This window comes from Stomoxys calcitrans, chromosome 2 (genome assembly GCF_963082655.1).
Source record: "Stomoxys calcitrans chromosome 2, idStoCalc2.1, whole genome shotgun sequence".
NCBI lineage: Eukaryota > Metazoa > Arthropoda > Insecta > Diptera > Muscidae > Stomoxys > Stomoxys calcitrans.
In genome coordinates, this window is record NC_081553.1 from 139,458,158 (window position 1) to 139,481,190 (window position 23,033).

Consider the following 23,033-nt stretch of genomic DNA (forward strand, 5'->3'; position numbering starts at 1 on the left):
TATATAACTCCAAAGGGAATTGATAAAAAGTCATCTGATTATAGGATGCAGATTAAATTATCTGATGATATTCCAATACACTGCTCTCCCCGTAGATTGTCGGTTCGTGATCGTGAGGAAACGCAGAAGATTGTTAGTGATTTGTTAGAAAGGAAAATAATACGTTACAGCAATTCTCCATACACGTCAGCAATTGTGTTGGTAAAGAAAAAGACAGGGGAAACGCGGATGTGTGTCGATTATCGAGCGTTAAACAAAAAGACTATTAGGGATAACTTTCCTTTACCCCTCATCGAGGACTGTATTGAGAGCATATCAGGCAAAAAATGGTTTAGCCTCATGGATTTGAAGGATGGATTTTTCAACATAGAAATGCATAATGATTCAATTCCATACACTTCATTTGTAACCCCATTTGGACAGTACGAGTATTTGAAGATGCCATTTGGTTTAAAGAATGCTCCAGCAAACTTTCAACGCTTTATAAATGGTATATTTCGGGACTTAATAGAGGACCATAGAGTGGTTATATATATGGATGACATATTGATTGCATCCTCTGATTTCGATTCTCATGTTCAGACATTGGCGGTTGTACTTGGACGTGCTTTTGAGTACGGATTACGTATCAAGTTAACTAAATGTAAATTTGGTTATCAGAGTTTAGAGTATTTTGGATACTTAATCAGCCCAAAAGGTATACGGCCGACAGAAAATCACTTGCGAGCTGTGAAACAAATACCAATGCCAAGGAATCATAGGGAATTACAAACTTGTCTTGGGTTGTTTTCCTACTTTAGGAAATTCGTTCCGTCATTCTCAAATATTGCAAGGCCATTGTTAGATTTGCTTCGTAAAGAGAAAAAATTCGTTTTCTCTGAAGAATGTGTAAAGGCCTTTAGTGAATTAAAGTCTCGTTTACTTCGGGCCCCAGTATTAGCTATCTATAACCCTAAAAGCGATACGGAGTTACATTGTGATGCAAGTTCTCATGGATTCGGAGCAATATTGATGCAGCGTCAGGATGATAAAAAGTTCCACCCCGTAGCATTTTTTTCAAAGGCTACAACCAATGCAGAATCGAGATATCATTGCTTCGAACTGGAAACACTCGCAATTATTTACGCGTTGCGCCGGTTTCGTGTGTATTTAGAAGGATTACATTTTACCATAGTCACAGATTGCAATTCACTTACAATGACCTTGAACAAGAGACAAGTTAATCCTCGGATATCCCGCTGGGCATTGGAACTAGAGAACTATGACTATTCTATCAAACACAGGAAGGGTTCTTCTATGGGTCATGTGGATATGTTAAGCAGATGTATAGAAAAGGAAATATCCCCTCATGTGGGATGTAACATGATTTGCTCTGTAGATTCGAATCAACTCGATGTCCAAATTCAACTGACCCAAGCTAGAGATCCTGTTATTAAGGACTTATGTAAACGTTTGGAAAAGGAAGAGATATGTGATTTTGACCTAATAGACGGTCTCTTATTTAAGAAAGTGGGTGCAACCGTTTGTTTATATGTCCCAAAGGAAATGGAAGATAATGTGATAAGAATGATACATGAGAAGCTTGGACACCTGGGGACAGATAAATGTTATTATAAGATTCGAGAGAATTTTTGGTTCCCAGACATGCGCAATAAGATAGATAGCTTCATTAAGAATTGTATAAAATGTATCATTTATGCTGCTCCAGCTAGAATAAACCAACAGAACATGTACAGCATTCCAAAGGTGGCGGAGCCATTCGATACGATACACGTGGATCACTTCGGACCACTTCCATCATTAAAATCGAAAAGAAAACACATTTTAGTGGTAGTTGATTCTTTTACAAAATTTGTTCGACTTTATCCTGTAAATTCGACGAGCACTAAGGAGGTTTGTTGTTCTCTCGAAAAGTATTTTAGTTATTACAGTAGACCAAGACGCCTAATCTCGGACAGAGGATCATGTTTTACGTCATTGGAGTTTTCTGAATTCATTTTGAAAAATAATATTAATCATGTTAAGGTGGCGGTTGCCTCTCCACAAGCAAATGGGCAGGTTGAGCGTGTAAATCGTATTATTAAGTCCATGTTGAGCAAATTGAGTGACCCAATAGATCATTCCGATTGGTCATTGAAATTGTCCCAGGTGGAATATGCTATCAATAACTGTGTTCACAGTTCTACAAAAGAAACCCCAGCGAAGTTACTCTTTGGAACGAATCAACGAGGGGTGGTGGTAGATAAGCTGTCGGAATATCTAGATAAGAAAATGAGTAATGAGGAGAAACTAAATTTGAGGGATATGAGGGTTAAGGCATTGAATTCTATACAGCGATCTCAGAACTACAACGAATTATACTTTTCCAAACATCATGAACCGGCAAAACGTTACGATGAGGGTGATTATGTTGTTATTATGAATATTGACAATACAGTTGGAAAGAATAAGAAATTTTGTGAAAAATATCGTGGTCCCTACATTATTGAAAAAGTATTAGATAATGATCGCTACGTTGTGAGAGATGTTGACAATTGTCAACTGACACAGATCCCATATAAGGGTATAATTGAAGCAAAGCGACTTCGGAAATGGTTGACACCTAGGTTATAGATTTATGTTATTGGTCACACTTATATAATATACACAATTTTTATATCATGATTGTGGGCAATCATATTGTCAGGTTGGCCGAACTGTAATATGATAACTTGTTATACTCGTATTTATAAGAAGTAGTATCACGTGCTGTTAAGTTATACATACGTGCTTACATACCGCTCATACAAATTTCTAAGTAATTGTTGGATTTCACGCCGTTATAGTATCAGCTTGCATTTGTATTGATGGATCGTTGATTGCTGAGGCTCTGAAGGTGAAGGGAGCAGCCTTGGTAACAAATTCAACCACTTTTTTCAAAAATATCCAATTGAAATCTTAATAATACCACAAAAAACATTGGAAATTATTGGAAATATGTTAACCGGTTGCTGCTAAGAAAAGTCTACCAGGTCAGAATCAAAACAACTACAGCTGATCTAGCCGCCACGTGAAACATCTGTCAGTAAAAGGTGGAGGCCGAGACTACACAACATTAACCAATATAGAGCGTTCACACATCAAAACATTTCTAAAACCAGGCTCACACGTTAAGACGGCCTTCTTAAACTAAAGTACCATTTTTTTTTTTTTTTTTTTTTTTTTTTTTTTTTTTTTGTAACATTCGAAAAAAATACGTTATAAAACAAAACAAAATGAATACCCCGAAGAGAACACTACGGGAAACATCGCCAGAGGAAGCAACTGCTTTTAAAAGGACTGCCCTTGTAGGAAATATTGAGGTAAATGAATTAATGATTATGATGCAAAAATCTATGGAAGCAGTTATGGATGAAAAGATCAAAACTCTTTGTACAAAAACTGATGTTGAAGATCTTAAACAACACATAACAGATATTGACATTAAAGTTGAGAGTCTAAAAAACGAAAATCTGAAATTGAAGGAGGAAATAAATCAGCTTAAATTAGAAAGAGAAAAAGATCAACAACAAATAAGAAGATTAGTTGACCATGGAAGACGCAAAAATGTTATATTTAGGGGTCTAGTTAAAGAAGGTACCCCCATTAATTCTGTTCAGAATATATGCAAGAATGTACTAAAATTACCCAATGTACTAGTGACCACTGCTAGGGTAATACACACGGCTTCTAACAGCAAAATATCAGTTGTAGCCGAGATGCAAAATCAAGAAATGGCTGAATTAATACTCAAAAACACTGTGAAACTGGCAGGATCAACTGTAAAAATTGAAAGGGATCTAAATGAAAATCAACAGGTCGATCGAAAAGTTATGATGCAATTGAAAACTGACATTTTATTGAAAAGCAAAACTCACAGAGTGATGGTAAAAAATTCGTCTATTAAGATTGGTACGCAATGGATGTCGTGGAATAGCAACAAAATACTTGTCAGTGGAGATAAGAAAGCAGCAGATATACTGAAAGAACTATATGGAGAAATCATCGAAGACGTGAGTTTAAACTATCACCAATTGCTTCAAAAATCGAATCAAAAAAACTAATAAGAAACAATGTGTGTACCTTTAAAGACTTAGATATAAGTTATCCTATAAACATAAAAATATTGTCTTATAACATACATGGCCTAGCAAACAAGGTTCTATTTGCAGATTTCTTTGCCTATATAAAAACTATGGATATCGTTGCTTTACAAGAAACCCATGTCTGCGCTGATAGCTTTGAACGCTTTAAAATTTACTTCGGAGAGTTTGAGCAGAAATGGATACCAGCTACGAGACAAAGTAATTACGGAAGAGGTATAGGAGGATATTTTCTGGGAATCAAAAAGGATTTGCGGATAAAGGGTTTCAATAGTACATTCCAAACTATAGAGAATATGTGTGTTATTTGCATAAAAACTCAAAACACGGCATTCACTATTATACCTATCTATATGAGATCAGCAATGTGGGAAGAAACATACGAAATCGTAAAAAATGTAACCCGGCACAGTGAAGTTGTAAATCCAATAGTCATTGGAGATCTTAACGTCAGAATTGGGAACATGCAGATACTCCTAGATGAGGTATATAAAGAAGAATTTTCGGCAGGTTTTGAGAAAAGAAAGTCCAAGGATATTATTATAAATAACAGAGGAAGACAGTTTTTGGACCTGTGCTATGACTCTGGATTGTTTGTTATCAACGGTATGACGGCGGGTGATGAAAATGGAGAGTTTACGTTTGTTAGTGGCGTTGGCGAATCAGTTAACGATATATGTGCCGTCAGTCAAGATCTTTTGAAATTTGTAGAAAAATTTAATGTAGATGATAAAATGTGGTCAGACCACTTTCCAATAATTCTGACTCTGAAAATGCTTACAAAAGAGAACAAATCAAAACTTTTACCTAAATTGCATTGGAACCCCAAAGGTTTAGCAAAATACCAATCCAAAGTATCATCAGTTTTACAAGATAGAAAACAAACAACAATATCGTTTACCTGCGGAGACATAGTAAAGATAATAAAAGAGGCTCACTATGATGTAAGTGTAAAAAGCCAAGAATTCACTCCAAAACAAAAATGGTTTAATATAACGTGCCATAAAACAAGAATACTTGTTCAGGCCACACTCAAGAAATACAGGGCCAACAGTAGCGAGGAAAATAGACTGGAGTATCGGGATCAAAGGCAAAAATATAAGGAAATCTGTCAAAAAGCTAAAGACTCTTACTATAAAATCATAGAAAGCAACCTAGAAAGAGTGCAAAATAGCAAAGAGTGGTGGAAAATTGCCAAAGAAATAAGAAACACGAACTACTATCAAGAAATTAAATCTTCTGCAGAAGATCTACAAACGCACTTCAAAAATCTATTAAATCCTCACCAAGAGCAATCAGACATCCAATATGCACACAATTTGCAATTTTATCACGAGCTGGACACGCCAATAACACTGTCGGAAGTCAAAAAAGTTTTGAGTAAAACAAAAGACCATAAGGCTCCTGGCGAGGATAGAGTGCCATACGAATTTTTTAAAAATGCACCAAATGATCTATTGGCAGAAATTGTGAATACGTTCAATACCTTGTACGACTCCGGTTGTGTTGATGAATCATTACTCAGGACTATCATTTATCCAATTTTCAAAAAGGGGGATAGAACCTTGTCGTGCAACTATAGAGGTATTGCATTTATGAATTGTATTGCAAAAATAATGATGGGCATACTTAATGAAAGACTGTCACTATGGTCGGAGAAACATAAGATACTAAATGAGTATCAAGCAGGTTTTCGTAAAAATTATAGCACGTCTGACAATATTTATAACCTATCCTCAATCGTACATTTGAATTTCAGCCAAAAAAAGAAAACGTATGCTTTTTTCGTTGACTTTAAGGCGGCGTTCGATAACATTTCAAGGAAAGCGCTCATATTCAAACTGCAATCGATAGGCATGTCAACGAAAGCTGTAAGATTTATCGAAAACGTTTATAAAGACACAACATCAGCAGTGTGGACCGGAAATGAATTGTCGGAATACTTCAATACTTCGTCAGGTGTCAAACAAGGATGCCTACTCTCACCGCTATTATTTGCTCTGTACCTAAATGACCTGCATGACACTCTAGAAGGCGGAGTTAACCTAAATGGATTAAATGTAAGATTACTTCTATATGCCGATGACATCGTAATACTAGCCGATGAACCAAATGTGCTACAACAAATGATCTACAACTTGGAAGAGTATTGTAAACTATGGACAGTCGAAGTAAATTTAAATAAATCAAAAATTATGGTATTTAGAAAAGGTGGGAGAATAGCCAGAAATGAAAACTGGACATTTAAATCGAATCCTGTGACGATAACATCGGAATATTGTTATCTAGGAGTAACATTAACACCATCCATGAGCTTTAGCAAGCATGTTGAAAAAAGGAATCAATCAGCAAAAACTAGTATAAATAGCACATGGAACGACTTTCTAAAAAAACAGGATGTACCACTTCAATCTAAGTAGAAACTCTTTCTAGCCGTTAGCAGATCAATACAATCATACGCTGCGCAAGTATGGGGTTACAAACACTTTGAGGAAGTTGACAAGCTGCAGACATATTTCATCAAGAGAATGCTTAATCTCCCAGATTGCATACCAACATACGCCATAATGCTAGAAACTTCCATCGAAAATGGACATATATTTACACTAGATTTAAACATAAGATATGTGTTTAAAACTCTATTTGAGTACGACGAATCTCGTCTACCATTTCTTCTTTCAAAGAAAATACTGCAGAACAAATTATCCTGGGTAAAACGCCTAAATGAAATGGGAGCGGAACATGATATTGAGTGGTCAATAAACAATCTGAACAAAACAACTTGGAAAGAAAACGGAACTAAACTGCTACAAGCACTAAGAGTAAAGAATTATAATATATATATGTCGAGAAAGCAGAGCACAAGTAGGATATACAGAAATTTAGATCCTATGCAAGGAGCAAACTATTTAAAAACATCATATAAGATCGAAGACATAAGATGCATACTACAGATCAGAACAGAAACAACGATTCTAAATGGTAATATATACAGGAACAATGGATCCGAAATATGTTCGCTCTGCAACACAATGGAGATAGAAAACGTGGAACACTTCATAGGCCGGTGCCCGGTGTTAAAAGAAATTAGGAAAATATATTTTAACAAGGAAATATTAACAGAAAACGAAGTAATAAGTCTTCTTGATGGCGCAGTTGTAGAATGGACACGGCTTGCAAAATACACCAAAATGGCTATGAGATACAGGCTAAATCTGATAAATGAATTCAACTATTAAACTGAATATTATCTGTATATATATGTATAACAATAGCAAAACCCCATATGCAGACTAACGACAATATGTCATGTCTTAGAGATTAATATTAAGTATTTATTTATATATTGTACAAAATCTTACCACACATTGTATACATAAAGAATTATGAAAATAAATACTACTACTACTACTACTACTACTTATAAGAAACTTTTGATGAAACTAAGTAGACTAGCTTGTTCCTTTAATGTTGTTTGTTTGAAAAATATAATAAAAAGAGTCAGTTTTTTGACAGAAGCTTTACAGTGACTTAGGCACCGGTTTAGGCAGTGGTCTACTGTTAAGTCACTCTCGAACCCCGGTAGACGGGATGACCTCAGTCACTTTTGGCGAAGTAACCGTGACTGATCCAAAAAGATGCGCCAGGTTGTTCAACTGTCAATTTTTTGTGAATCCCGAGAGTGACAGGGCAAGGAGGAGAACCATTCGCCGCATTCGTGGTCTCCGAGCCGATGGACAGCCGTCACAATATACCGTGGACGAACTTACAAACGTCATCCGTGGCGTCAAATCATCCAAGGCGTTGGGCCCCAACGGAATCTCTACATTGATGTTGAAGAATCTGGATTTAACTGGAGTTGGGTACCTTACTACTGTCCCCAACCTGTCTTTGAACACTCTTATAGTTCCCGATGTCTGGAAAATGGGCAGAGTGATCCCTCTACTAATGCAAATTTTGCCCATGAACATTCCACTAAGGAACAGGGGCAAACTTCTCACATATCAATAAGTGCAGTCCGATTCAAGTTTAAGTTCAATGATAAGGGGCCTCCGTTTTATAGCCGAGTCCGAACGGCGTGCCGCAGTGCGACACCTCTTTGGAGAGAAGTTTTACATTGCATAGTACCTCACAAATGTTGCCAGTATTAGGAGGGGAAAACCACCGCTGAAAATTTTTTCTGATGGTATCGCCAGGATTCGAACCCAGGCGTCCAGAGTCATAGGCGGACATGCTAACCTCTGCGCTACGGTGGTCTCCCGCTACTGAAGCCTGAAAGCCAGACCGATCTCCCTTCTCTCACCAGTGGCAAAGACGCTTGAGGCATTACTCCTCCCGAGCCTCGTAGGAGAATTTCCATTCGCCGAGCATCAACATGGGTTTCGAAGACTGCACAGCACAACAGCTTTGCATGCCGTGGCTTCAATCAGCCCAGGCCAAGTGATAGGACGGTCCTCGTTAAACTTTACCTATCGAAGGCATTCGACACGGTCAGCCATGCCAAACTATTTGAGGACATAGCCAACACGTCCCTCCAGCCTGGCCTGAAACGTTGGGTAGCAAATTATCTGTCATTTGTGGAATTTAGGGATAAGAAATCGAAACACCGCAGATTGAAACAGGGAGTTCCCCAAGGCGGGGTGATATCTTCGGCACTGTTTAACCTCTTCCTATCCTCTATTCCACCGCATCCAGACGGCATAGAGATCGTATCATATGTGGACGACTGTACGATCATGACATCAGGCCCCCACCCATTGTTGAAATCTGCGATAGGTTGAACGTCTACCTCAACAAACTTGCCTCATATTTCGTTGCAAGAAATCTGAAGATACCTGCCACCAAATCTTCAGCTAAATTTTTCACTAAAAATACGCGTGATTGCCGATGGAGAAATGATTCCGACCATCAAGTGTAACAAAATTCTTGGGGTCACATTTGACAGCTCCTACGTACTCTCCCCACATGCCACATCAATTTGCGATAAAGTCAAAGGCAGAAACAAGGTCCTCAAGTCACTTGCTGGCAGCACTTGGGGTGCAGACAATGAAACCTTGTTGTCCACGTACAAAGCAATTGGCCGGTCTGTGGTAAGTTATGCAGCGCCAGTGTGGTGTCGTCAGCTATGTGACACGCAGTGGAATAATATTCAGATCTGTCAAAATGCCGCCCTCCGAACTGCGACAGGCTGTCTCCTCAGTTCTCGTGAAGACCACCTCCATCAGGAGACAAAGATCCTACCAGTGCGAAGATATAACTACATGTTGTCTAAGCAATACCTTTTGGGCTGTTATCGCAGAGACCATCCAGATCATCATCTTTTGGATAGATATCCACCGCCCAGAAGTAAGGTAGATCTACATGATCTAGAGCGTGAGATTTAGCTGTACAAGAGAGAACCTCTAGATCAAGCGGCATATCAAACAGGTATAGACAACATTCATGCACACATGGTAGCAGATGCGATGAATGGTTATCGGGTGAATGTAGTCCTTGGAGAATGACCGCCTCACATTGCACCTGAAGAAATTGACATCTCCCGGCAAACCAGAATAGTTCTGGCTCAATTACGTTCCGGCAGATGTAGCTGCCTCAACTCCTACAGAGCAAGGATTGATGCCGCTGTGCAAGATGTATGTCCCGATTGTAACCAGGGATCGCACGATACACGTCACCTATTTAACTGCCCAGCCAGACCCACTCGATTCAGACCAAGATCCTTGTGGATGCACCCCATCTTAGTCGCAGAGTTCCTGGGTTTTGACACTCAACAGAATCAAGCAGACGAAAGATCGGTTCAGATTTAGACATAGCTCCCATATATATGTTCATCCGATTTGCAGTAATATTGCAATCAAATGGTCATTTGTTAATCGATTCTTCCTAAATATGGCAGGAAGAAATTCTCTTGATCGTTGATATTATAGATGAATTTTATAGAAATTGGTTCATATTTAGATATAGCCGGTTAGCTATAGCTAGAGCTATTGCAATCGCATATTTTGACCAATCTTTGCCAAAATTTTGCACAACGCTTTTCTCGACGTGTACCACATTATCTGAGAAGTTTGCTCGCAATCGGTGTTGATTTAGATATAGCTCCCATATATTTGTTCGTTAAGTTTTGGGTAATTGGCAATGATGTTGTCATTTGTGAACCGTACATAGTTATTACAGTTTGAAAATATTTGCTCGAAATATGATACGGATTGTTTAACAACCCATCTGAAAACATCCGGCAATGTCCATCAAGACTGTCTCAATTGGAATTGTTGAAAAATGTACTGAACCCTTCAAAATAGCTGAAATAGGGCGGTGCCGCTATTTTGGGGCTACGTCTAAGTATGGACCTATCTTGAAAATTTTTGTTTTCCTTATTTTTGCTCTCTGAGATGCCAAAATTCCAAATGACAGCGACAGTTGTTGAAAATGCGTGCAAATCCGTCAAAATAAGTGAAATCTGGCGATACCGCTAAATGGGGGCATGTCAATACATGGAAATATATCGATAAATTTTTGGTTGTGTATTTTTTGCTATCCGAGAAGCTATAAGAGCACCCATTAGAGGCTTACAATATAAATTTAATGCAGGGCACGGGATAGCTGTGAGCACCACACAAACTGGAACATTGAGGTCCGATATGTGTGGTGTTTATTGCTGTCACGAGAAGCTTAGCTGCAAGCTACCGGGCGTGTCCACAGGAATAGCTGTAACTGCAGTCGCGGACAATCAGCGGTATCAAGCGGAGAGTCTCAGTGAGAGGTCGGGTGGCACCGGCTCTTGCACAAATACTGAGTGCCTACGGTGCTCGATATGACAAGGCGAGTTATTGGCGCCTTTAAATAGCCAATGGCCACGCTATTCCGCGGCGATCGAACGACCTTGCTCACCTACAGGAGCTTGGCGAGGATCGCCACCTCCACATGAAAATGTGGTTACAACAACAACAACAAATCGATAAGATTTGTTAGGTATATATTTTAGTTTAAACTGAAAGTAAATCGAACCACAACTAAATATTTTGTTTTTATTATTATATTTCAATTGAATAAAATTCATAATATCGACAAATATCCCTCGTTTGTTAATAAAAATACATACATACATACATGTGTGCAAATGGGTTAAAATAGATAACTAAATTAAAGAAAAAAAAAAGAAAATAAAATAAAAAAAAAATAGCACTTGCCATTCACAGCATATGTGCCACAAATGTCTCTCTTTTTCTACATACACATATATGTAAATGTTGCATTAGTGATAATAACAATAACAATACCCTACATACAATATATAAAAAAAACAATTTGCCAGAAACTATACAAACAAAAACTAAATGGAATGATAAAACAATACTAACAACAGTACAAATGATGCCAAAAAATGATGAGCGAGCAGCGTAGTCTGACGCCATTCGTTGGTCAATGATGATGGTTTGGTAGCTTTCATCTTGATTTTCGGTATAATATCTGTGATAAGGTTTTTGTTGTAGTTTTTTCCTTTAAATAAACAAATCAACATTCAGAGAGTGATTAAGCATTTTTTTGTTTGTACATTCTGATCCTTGCATAGCGATAACTTTGATTTGATTTATAGTTTATGGTCCCAGCAGTAGACCTCAGGTAAGGACGATGAATATTGCAAATTGTACATTTGCGATTTGATAAACTCCCGTTTATCTTCAGGTTCAGGACGAACAGTAGCCAAGCCTGAAATGAAAAAAAAAGTTTAAATGTTTTGCCATTACTATTGGGTTGCCCAAAAAGTATTTGCAGATTTTTCATATAGTCGGCGTTGACAAATTTTTTCACAGCTTGTGACTCTGTAATTGCATTCTTTCTTCTGTCAGTTATCAGCTGTTACTTTTAGCTTGCTTTAGAAAGAAGTGTAAAAAAAGTATATTCGATTAAAGTTCATTCTATGTTTTATTAAAAATGCATTTACTTTCTTTTAAAAATCCGCAATCACTTTTTGGGCAACCCAATATATTTTTGAAATTTTGTAATAACCACACACACAGGTAAAAATGACTTAATTTCTGCTTGATTGAACTTTGAATACCCAACGTCATTGATGTATTTTTAACGCGTTAAGGTGTTATGAGACCATATGTTCTTATCTTATGACATGTTATTTGTTATGTATCATTAGTATTTCGTAATGTGTGTCAAAATTGCCAATTTATATACGATTCGTCATTTTTGCTATCTCACTAGTATGTTATTTTTGTGTGACATAAAAATGTGAGCAAAAGCTGATTTTTTATGGCTACAAATTGTTAAATTTGTGAGGAAGCTGTTTAAATCATAATGTTGTAAATTAAATTTAGTTTGGGTTTGCTTTCATTCATCAAACAAACAAAAACAGCTGATTTCTTTATGGTTTTGTCAGAAGGAATTGAGCACCGCTCTAATTGAAACAAGTAAGAGCGTGCTAAGTTCGGCTGGGCCGAATCTTATTTACCCTCCACCATTGATCGCATTTGTCGAGTTCTATGCGCGGTATCTCTTTTTAGACAAACATAGAATATTGAATAAGAACTGTTATGCTATTGGAGCTATATCAAGTTGTAGTCTAATTCGGACTATAAATGAATGCTGAACATTGCAGAAGTCACTGTGTAATATTTCAGTTCATTCGGATAAGAATTGCGAATTGTAGGGGCTCCAAAAGCAAAATCGAGAGTTAAATTTATATGGGAGCTGTATCAAGTTAGTGATCGATTCCGACCATATTAGACACGTATGTTGAAAGTCATGAGAGAAGCCGTTGTACAAAATTTCTGCCAAATCGGGTGAGAATTCCGCCCTCTAGAGGCTCAAGAAGTCAAAAACCCAGATCGGTTTATATGGCAGCTATATCAGGTTAAAGTACCGATGTACGCCATACTTAGCAAAGTTATTGGAAGTCATAACAAAAAACCTCATGCAAAATTTCAGCCCAATCGGATGGGAATTGCGCGCTCTATTGGCTTATGAAGTCAAGATCCAAGATCAGTTTATATGACAGCTATACCAGATTATAAACCGATTTGAACATACCATCAGTTGTTGGAAGTGATACCAAAACACTACGTGCAAAATTTCTGTTAAATCGAACGAGATTAGATTTAGATTTAGATTTATTTGTTCGTTTTCACATACAACAAGATAACAATGATCTTATAATTACTGTATGTGAGATATCAATGACATTTAACACAGTTCAACAGAGATTAGTAGTATTTAAAGTAACATTTGTAATATATAATTAATTAACAAATAATTTTGACAATATAAACATTATTTAATTAAGACATTATCAATATTAAGATTATTTAAAGATTTTTCTGTAAAGCTTTTTTAAATGAATTTGCGTTGCAAATAGATTGTATTGACAAGGGTAGTGAGTTCCATAGGCGGATCGCATTTGTTAGATATTGCCATTGTGATATCAAAAGGCGATATCGAGGCATCACCAATAGTATCCTTCTGTTTGTTCTCCCAAACTGCAGCTTTTGGTACAGGTATTCTGGACATTTTTCATAAATGATTTTATGCAATAGTAACAGATTTTTTATATCTAGAAAATCGCCAAATTTCATATTGCATATGCTTTTTTCATAGGGTGAACAGCTCTCGCATCGATTTAGGCCATGAACATATCTTATTATTGCATTGTGAGCTGTCTCCAGTCGTCTAGTGCTCCTAGAGTCACATTTACTAAACAGTTCACTTCCATAGCAGAGCACAGGCAGTAAGTACGTTTTAGCCAAAAGGAGGCGAATGTGTTTTGGCGTAAACGATTGTGTTTGGTACAGTGTTCTTAGTATACCAAATATTTTTCCAGTAGTCGCAACTATGTGATCGGTCCATGTCAGTGAGTTATTGAAAGTTATACCAAGATTTTTAGCCTTTTCGACTAGCTGTATGTGTTGCTCACCAAATAATATATGTTCTTCAGTAATAATATTATGGTTGCGATTTGAAATTAAGATGCAGTTTGATTTTTTAGGGTTTATGTTAAGATAGTTGGCATGAGCCCAGTTGGAAATAATGCCCAAATCTTCATTTATTTTTAAAAAACCTTGACGTATTTCAGGTTTAGCAAAACTCAGATAGAGCTGGACATCATCAGCGTATATATGTATAGAGGAGTATCTGAGCCGTGGTGGTAGGTCATTTATGTACATCGAGAAAAGCAGTGGTCCCAAAATCGAACCCTGCGGTACACCCTTATTCAATTGAAGAGATTTGGACATTATATCCTTGATTACAACCGACTGAGTTCTTTGGCAGAGATAGTTTTTAACTAACAACACAGCAGATGCAGAAAAATTAAAATAGTGCTTCAGTTTCAAGCACAACAGCTCATGGTTAACACAGTCAAAAGCTTTTGAGTGATCCAACAGTACTAGGCAAGTAGCCAGTCCATCATCAATATTTGACCTAATATCTTCGGTAACATCGATTAAAGCAGTAACACAGCTGTGTCTTGGCCTAAAGCCAGACTGTTTGCTGGATAAGAGGCGATGCTCGTTTAAGTATGCGCTTATTTGCTTGTGAATTATCTTTTCAAAAGGTTTTGAAAAGAAAGGCAGAATTGATATGGGACGATATTCATTTCCATTTTTCGATTTTGGCACAGGTATAACTTTTGAATGTTTCCATGTGGTCGGATATATGCCAGTTGTTAGAATTGTGTTGAAGAAGTATGTATGTGATATACGACAGTGTGTATGGTAAGGTGGATTTTATGAATTTTGGGTGTAGGTTATCCAAACCAACTGCATTTGATTTTATACTCATGCAACCCTCATAAACATCAATAGGCCGAATACATGCAAATTCAAAAGTTGTAAAGTCAGGAAATGCTGGTGTGTTTGATATGACATTTATTGGGTTTGTTTCTATATTATTATCTTCAAGATATGTTGTGCTGTTTAGGAAAGATGCGTTCAGTTCATCAGGATTTGCATCAATTTCAACTATAGGAGTGGACCCGACACCAATTTCTCGTATTGTTTTCCACTTTTTTTTGGAATCGGTAGCCTGGCGGAATTTGTTGGCGTAATAGCCAGCTTTTGCGCGATTAATTGTTTTATTTACATCAGTTCTGAGTGTTCGGTATTCTTCATGGAGCATTGGGCATTTAAAACGTTTCCATCGTCTGTAAGCCAAATCTCTCTTGTCAATTAATTTTTTAATTGACTCACTAAACCAACAGTTCTGAGCTTTTCGAGGACGTGGTGTGCAAATAGGTACGGTGCAGTCAAGAAGATACAATAGATTTTCACTAAGAAACGTTAACTGATCATCAGTAGAATAAATGTCATATATCTTACTCCAATCAATGTTGTGTATTTCAGAAGCAAGTGTATCATAATTTATTTTATTAAAGTTAAAATAACTTGTCTGTTTTTGTTCTGGTGTGTGCACAGCATCATATGTCAGAAATATGAGATCATGCTTAGAAAAACAGGGCATACTAAGCTGATCGTATAGTAGAACATTATCAGATTTTGAAACAAGAAATATGTCAATCAGGCTGTTCGAAGTTGTTGTATAGTGAGTTGGTATTGTAATATTTACCCCATACAATCCCATGGAGTTAAACGACTCAATAAGTGTTTTTTCCTTTAAAAGGTTAGAATTGAGATCGCCGGCTATTATAACATCATCGTAGTGCACAGAAATATCAAGGATAGTGTCGAAAATACATTCATACGGTATATGACAATTTGGTCTATATGCACAACCCAATAGAATTTTACGGGTATTAATAACAAGCTCGAAAAAGATTGATTCAATTTTCTCATTTTGTTCAGATTTAAAAATTACTTTGCAGGGTAAGTTATTCTTTACATATAACGCCACACCACCTCCAAGGGAGCTTCGATCATTTCTATATACATTATATCCTTCAACACTTATTATGCTGTCAGTAATAGAAGAATTAAACCAGGTTTCACTCACACATATTATGTCAACTCCAGACATTTCGAAATTGTGCCGAAATTCATCTATTTTCCTTTTCAGTCTTTGTGCATTAATATGACAGATATTCAGGCCAGTTTTCTGTCTACAGAGTACTTTAATCATGTAATATGATCCGTTATTGGAACCCAAAGTACTATTGGTTAAAGACATTTATTAGAAGTGGCAACGCTTTCAATTTGAGAATTTGAAATGAAGGAGAATTTTGTAATGAATTCGTTAAAATATGTATTACTATTTTCGCTAATAAAAAAATTAAAAAATATGCAAAAGATTGGTTTGAAAAAAATATAGTTTGGAAAGACATTAAACAGTATCAATAGCATGACGAAAAAACTGGTCAAAATCTACCTCGTTTGCAATATGAATTGGCTCAGTGTTGGGGGCAGTCTTGGCATATATTAAGCCGCAAAAAGAGTAGATCGAGGTGATTTTTTTCTGTCTTTTCAATTTAATACCCGTTTGCAAGATTTTAAAATTCGTCGAAGTAAGATTTTCATTGATGTATACACATTGATTGGAATCAAAACCAATGTGATGTAAACATAATTGACCATTAAATTTTTTCCTGAACTGTGCCAGCATCTTTAAGATATAGTTTTTCACGAATGGCGTTAAAAGTTGAACAATTATAGTAGTATCAGGGCTATTGTTTCCTCTTTTACCTTTCAATCGATATATTGACTTATATGGAGGTGTTGCTACATTCAGTGCCTTACATATACAGTCAAAAATATGATCTAAATTCTCCGACGGGTAACAAGGAATGCCATTAACACGAAGATCGCATGATACCGCCAAGTTTTCTTGTTTTGCCAGATGGGCTCGAAGGTTTTTTATATCTTCTCTCATGCTAACTATTTCTGCACATTCAGTTTCAGCTTTCAGTAGTCGTTCATTTATTTCGTTTGACTTTGCCTCAATTCGTTGTATGTGTGTATCTACATAATTTAACAGCTTCAGTTCCACTTCTTCAAATCTCTTATTCATGGACGTGTTCAATCTCTCTTCAGTTTCTTTAAGAGCTTCTTTGAACATCGTCCACTGCCTCTCAAAGCCCACTTCCATTTCATGTATTATATCTCTTTCATATCGAGCCAGCTTAGGTGTTTTCGCTTTGCTCTCTGGATTTGACGAATCATCTCTCTCCCTCTTTGACGATCCCGTTAACTTAGCCACCAGCTCTTCTTCAAGCTGATTGTTGGCGTATGTAATGTCAGCCATCAGTTTCTCTTGAAACGATTCACTTAGCTGAGACATAATATTTTTGTTGTTGGCGTTCTTTTGAGCACAGAATGTATTTTTCTTTTTTATGTATGTATGTGTGTACCGCACTGCACTGATTTTGTTTATTTCAATTGATTCAAAACCAAAATAAAATGTTTGCTTTTATTTGATAATATACAGGACAGTTTTTCTCAAAACAAACAGATATTGTGTCAGATACAATTTCACGTGGAAATAGACAAACAGTGATGAACTTTTGTTATATTTTATTGTAAATAACCAGCAAATTATTGGAGCAAAATGAAAACAGAACTGTCTCTCACAAGACACCCTCTAGAGGTTCAAGAAGTCAAGACTCAAGATCGGTTTATATGGCAGCTATATCAAAACATGGAACGATTTAAACCATACTCAGCGTAGTTGTTGGAAGTGCCACCAAAACACCACGTGCAAAATTTCAATAAAATCGGATAAGAATTGCGCCCTCTAGCTGCTCAAGAAGTCAAGGCCCAAGATCGGTTTATATGGCAGCTATATCAAAATATTGACCGATTAAAACTATACTTAGCGAAGTTGTTGGAAGTGCCACCAAAACACTACGTGCAAAATTTCAATAAAATCGGATTAGTATTGCGCCCTCTAGCTGCTCAAGAAGTCAAGATCCCTTAGCGAAGTTGTTGGAAGTGCTACCAGAACACTACGTGCAAAATTTCAGTAAAATCGGATAAGAATTGCGCCCTCTAGAGGCTCAAGAAGTCAAGACCCAAGATCGGTTTATATGGCAGCTATATCAAAGCATTGACCGATTTGGCCCATTTGCAATACCAACCGACCTACCCTAATAAAAAGTATTTGTGAAAAATTTCAAGGGACTAGCTTTACTCCTTCGAAAGTTAGCGTGCTTTCGACAGACAGACGGGCGGACATGGCTAGATCGTCTTAAAATGACATGACGATCAAGAATATATATACTTTATGGGGTCTTAGACGCATATTTCGAGTTGTTACAAACAGAATGATGAAATTAGTATACCCCCATCCTATGGTGGAGGGTATAAAAATGGCACTGCTATTTTGAAAAGTGTTTTTCATGTGTAAGTTTCGTTCGTATTACACTGCGTGCAACTTTAACAATAGCAAAATTTGACATGTCATACGACAAAAACATACAGTGTGATGGCACCTTAAGAAATTTAATCACGATATCGGTCTAAATAGCACCTTATTGCGCCTAAAAAAGATGTTTTGGGGACAAGTATGATAACCTTCTTTCATTTTAAGAAAACGGTTTCAGAAAGCTGACGATAAACGCTGGTATGCGCGATTCGAAAGTATCAATTTTGTACTGTACTAGCTGAACCGGCTCGCTCCGCTGCTTTTTTTTAGATTTATTTTCGACAATTAAAGACCTTTTAGTGAAATACTATGCTACGAAAATAGTGTATGTATATCACTTGACTAACAGTATAACAATACAAAAGCCTTAATCTGAATCCCATATGATCCTTATTGAGCTATGAATTCGCCCGGAGGGTTAAGTGTCATTTAAGTTTTGATGTTTGACATACTCCATTCTTAAGAGACTTTATTTGAGCTCGACACACTCATGGGGATTTTGGAGTGGAAAGACCCCAGGGATGTGGTTTGTGGGGTAAGGGGGTGGTGTATGAATTTCGTGCTCTACTTCTAAATAACTTTTATTTAAGCCCCATATTGCCATTAGTTTAAGGGGAGTTTTTGCGATGAGGCTTCCCCCACACACTTAGCTCCAAAATTGGTTATCAAATTCATTTTCTTATCTAAAATACCTTTCATTGAGCCATATATTGTCATGGTCGGTAAATTTTTACTCTTTGGGGGTTGATTGGGGAAAGGGTAGGTGTCCCAAAAACATGGTCCCACATTTTGATATCAGATTCGTATTACGACATTATCATGGTCGGTAAATATGTCCGATTCGGGTGTTTTTTGGGGAGTGGGGTGGCTCCCCAAACACGAAGCCTTTGAAAATAAATTTTACATGAGGTGTTTTGTTATGACTTTCAACAACTGTGCTAAGAATAGTTCAAATCGGTCCATAACCTGATAACGCTGCCATATAAGCCGATATGGGATCTTGACTTCTTGAGCCCGTGTTTTGCACGACGTGTTTTGTTATGACTTCCAACAACTATGTTAAGAATAGTTCAAATCGGTCCATAACCTGATATAGCTGCCATAAAACCCGATCTGGGGTCTTGACTTCTTAAGCCACTAGAGGACGCAATTATTATCCGATTTGGCTGAAACTTTGGATGAGGTTTTTTGTTATGACTTCCAACAAATATGTTAAGAATAGTTCAAATCGGTCCATAACCTGATATAAATAGCTCCCATATAAGCCGATATGGGATCTTGACTTCTTGAGCCTCTAAAGAGCGCAAGTATTATCAGATTTGGCTGACATTTTGTACAACGGCTTCTCTCATGACTTTTAACATACGTGTCGAATATGGCATGAATCGGTTTATAGCCTAATACAGCTCCCCTATAAACAGATCTCCCTATTTTACTTCTTCAGCCCCTAAAGTGCGCAATTCTTACTATGTTCCAATAACATAGCAATTCTTCTCTTTTATCCTTTGTTTGCCTAAAAAGAGATAACGTTGCAAGAGCTCGACAAATGCGATCCATGGTGGAGGGTATATAAGATTCGGTACGGCCGAACTTAGCACGCTTTTACTTGTTCTGATTCGATTTAGGTATGTCCGTCTGCACATGTTGACACATAAATTTTTTGGCCTATTACGTTACTTTAATTGGCTATGACAGAAAATTTGTTCAAATAGTCGAACGTAGAATAGCGTTCCAAGCGGCTCGATCTTCTACGCTCATTCTAAAATTTCTAACACCAAGTTTCGAGGTATCTCCCACCACTGGATCTTTCCAACGGGTTTTTGGTCTTCCCGGTTTGCGTGCACCACCGTGTTTGCCTTCAAAAGACTTCTTTGCTGGAGTTTCTTCATCCATTCTGACAACATGACCTAGCCAACGCAGCCGTTGTATTTTGTTACGTGTAACTATGCTATCGTCGTCATACAGGTCGTGGCTCATACGTCACCTATATTTTTCATTAACGAAAACTGGTCCATAGGTTTACGAAGAATTTTTGGGAGTTGAAACCTTCCGTTTCGTCTTATTTCCATTTACTGCCTGAAACATCGTTTGGTATTAAGTGGTTCCGAGAGATTTTTTCCTAATCTTACTGAGGAACGCGCATCAGCAAGTGTCAAGGGCAAGAATCTTATTAATTTTGCAGGGATACCAAACTCATACAAGGCTTGAAATATCTTTGAACGTAAGGGATATCGAAAGCGGCTTTGTAGTCAACAAAAGGATGGTAGGGAACGGGTCTTTCCAGGATTTGGCGCAGTGTGAATATCTGGTCTAGGGTGAATTTACCAGGTCTAAAGCCGCATTAATAGGGCCCAATTATCTCATTGACTTTGGGTTTTAATCTTTCACACAGTACGCTCGAGAGTATCTAGTATGCGGGGGAGACTTATTCCTCTGTATGGGGAGGAGACTTATTCTTCTGTAGTTGGCACATTCTGTCTTGTCTTCTTTCTTGTGTACGGGATATAGTATGCTGAGGTTCCAATCATCGGGTATGCGTTCTTCAAGCCAGATTGCTCAGATAGGCTGATGCATACGCCTTATCAGCGTGTCGCCTCCGGGCATAAATAGTTCTAACTAGGAGGTAAACATTCTATACCATCATCATTGATTAGTTCTGCGGTATCCTCTTCGCCGCCAACGTCGGTCACAAGCAGTTGGGTAAATTGTTATTTCTATATCCTCAGCATTCTATCTGTGTAAGATTTTTCAGATTTCCTTCTTTGTCTCTGCAGGAGGATGTGCCTGCACCAAAGCCATCGGTTTGATGTTTAATTCTATATTAAACATCGGTTTGATGTTTAATTTCCGATCTTCATTTTGACTCCTGTACATCTAAATTTGTTCACACTCACGTCTTTCATTTCCTTTTTCTTTCTCCTCTCTTCTTTTCTCTCGATACCTCTCCTTCATCCGTTGTTACTAATTGCAGAGTTGCTCTATATGCCGCATTCTTGGCTTCAGTTGCATCTCGATACCTTTGGTCGTGCCATAGGTTTCTTGGGGGAGGCTTCCGGGTTCCATTTTCCATGGAGTGGGCAATAGTTTGCCACTGCGCCATTATATCATCGAAACAAGGAGTGCTTTCATCAAGCAGTTGGGTCAGCCGAGCTTTTCAATGCCGAGTTTTCGTGCAGTGTCAGATCGTACTTTCCTCGCCATGTTCAAACGGATGCGAACCTTTGCTGCAACGAGGTAATGATCCGAATCTATATTCACTCCACGGATCGATCATACATCTAACACGCTGGATGAATGCCTTCCATCTATCACAACGTGATCAATTTGGTTTCTCGTGTTTTGATCGGGTGACAGCCATGTGGCTTTGTGAATATTTTTATGTTGAAATCTGGTGCTACTAACTACCATGTTTTTTGCCGCGGCGAAATCTATCAGCCTCAACCCATTACTGGACGTTATCTCGTGGAGGCTAAACTTTCCGAATGTTGGACCAAAGATATCTTCCTTCCCTGTTTTCGCATTAAAATCTCCCAGAACGATTTTAATATCATGGGCGGGGCAGCGGTCATATTCTCTCTCTAGGCGCTCGTAGAAAATATCCTTGGTCTGCTCGTCCTTGTCTTCCGTCGGGGCATGGGCACAAATAAGGCTGATGTTGAAGAATTCGGCTTTTATGCGGATTGTGGCTAGCCTCTCATCCACCGGAGTAAAGCTGGAGACAAGGCGTTTCAGTCTCCGACTAACCACAAACCCAAAGCCAAATTCATGCCTCGTATTATGGCAGCTATAGGGGTTGTAGTGACGCCATTCCCAGTCCATCGCACTTCCTGTAAGGCGGTAATATCTGTCTTGTACTTCTCTAATACATGCGACAGCGCGTATACTGCACCTTCTCTACAAAGGGTGCGGACATTCTAGGTTCAGATCCGCAAATCATGGTCCTTTTTTCGTTTGCGTGGGTTGTCAACGTTGGGGGGTCCGTTTTTACTATTCCTTTGTTTCTCATAGTAGTATTCATAGTTTTTTGGGGGCGGGTTACTGGCCCAGCTCCCCAACCGCATGGGTTTTGTGGGGTTGCACATGCATTCCTTCTTTGTGGCGAGCCGCTTGTTCCAAGATCCAACGCTCGCCCCCAGCCGCCCCTAACCTGGGAACAGACGCTGATGTTGGCCATTGGTTATTTGAAGGCGCCATTAACTCGCTTTGTCACCTCGCGTATCATTGGCATTCAGTATTTAATTAAGAGCCAGTGCCACCTGACTCCTCACTGAGACTCTGCTCTCGAAAATCGCTGACTGCCCGCATTTGCAGCTACTCCGCATAAAAAGAGAGCTTTCCACCATCCGCAACCTGTGGATGCGCCCGGTAGCTTTCAGCTAAGCTTCCCGTAGTAACGATGACAACACACTAGTCGGAGTTCAAAGTTTCAGACTGTGTGGTGCTCATAGTTATCCCGTGTCGGCCGGGCCAATTGAAATTGGAAAAAATTGTTTCAGATTTGGATATAGCTTCTAAATATATCCTCGCCCGATTTGCAGTAACAATGCAATTAGCACGCTTTTACTTGTTGAAATTAAATACGACTTGTCTGAT

General features: G+C 38.0%; 1 protein-coding gene across 2 annotated transcripts in view; it reads right to left on the reverse strand.

The window, feature by feature from the left end:
• Positions 1–11,139: 11,139 nt before the first annotated feature.
• The window catches only part of LOC106091975 (NADP-dependent malic enzyme), a 114,685-nt gene continuing 102,791 nt past the window's right edge, over positions 11,140–23,033 (reverse strand). For both annotated transcript variants that reach the window (XM_059363964.1, XM_059363963.1), the window contains exon 5: positions 11,140–11,831. In XM_059363964.1, the coding sequence (XP_059219947.1) occupies positions 11,713–11,831 (119 nt within the window). In that variant the 3' untranslated portion in view covers positions 11,140–11,712. The remainder of the gene's footprint in view (positions 11,832–23,033) is intronic.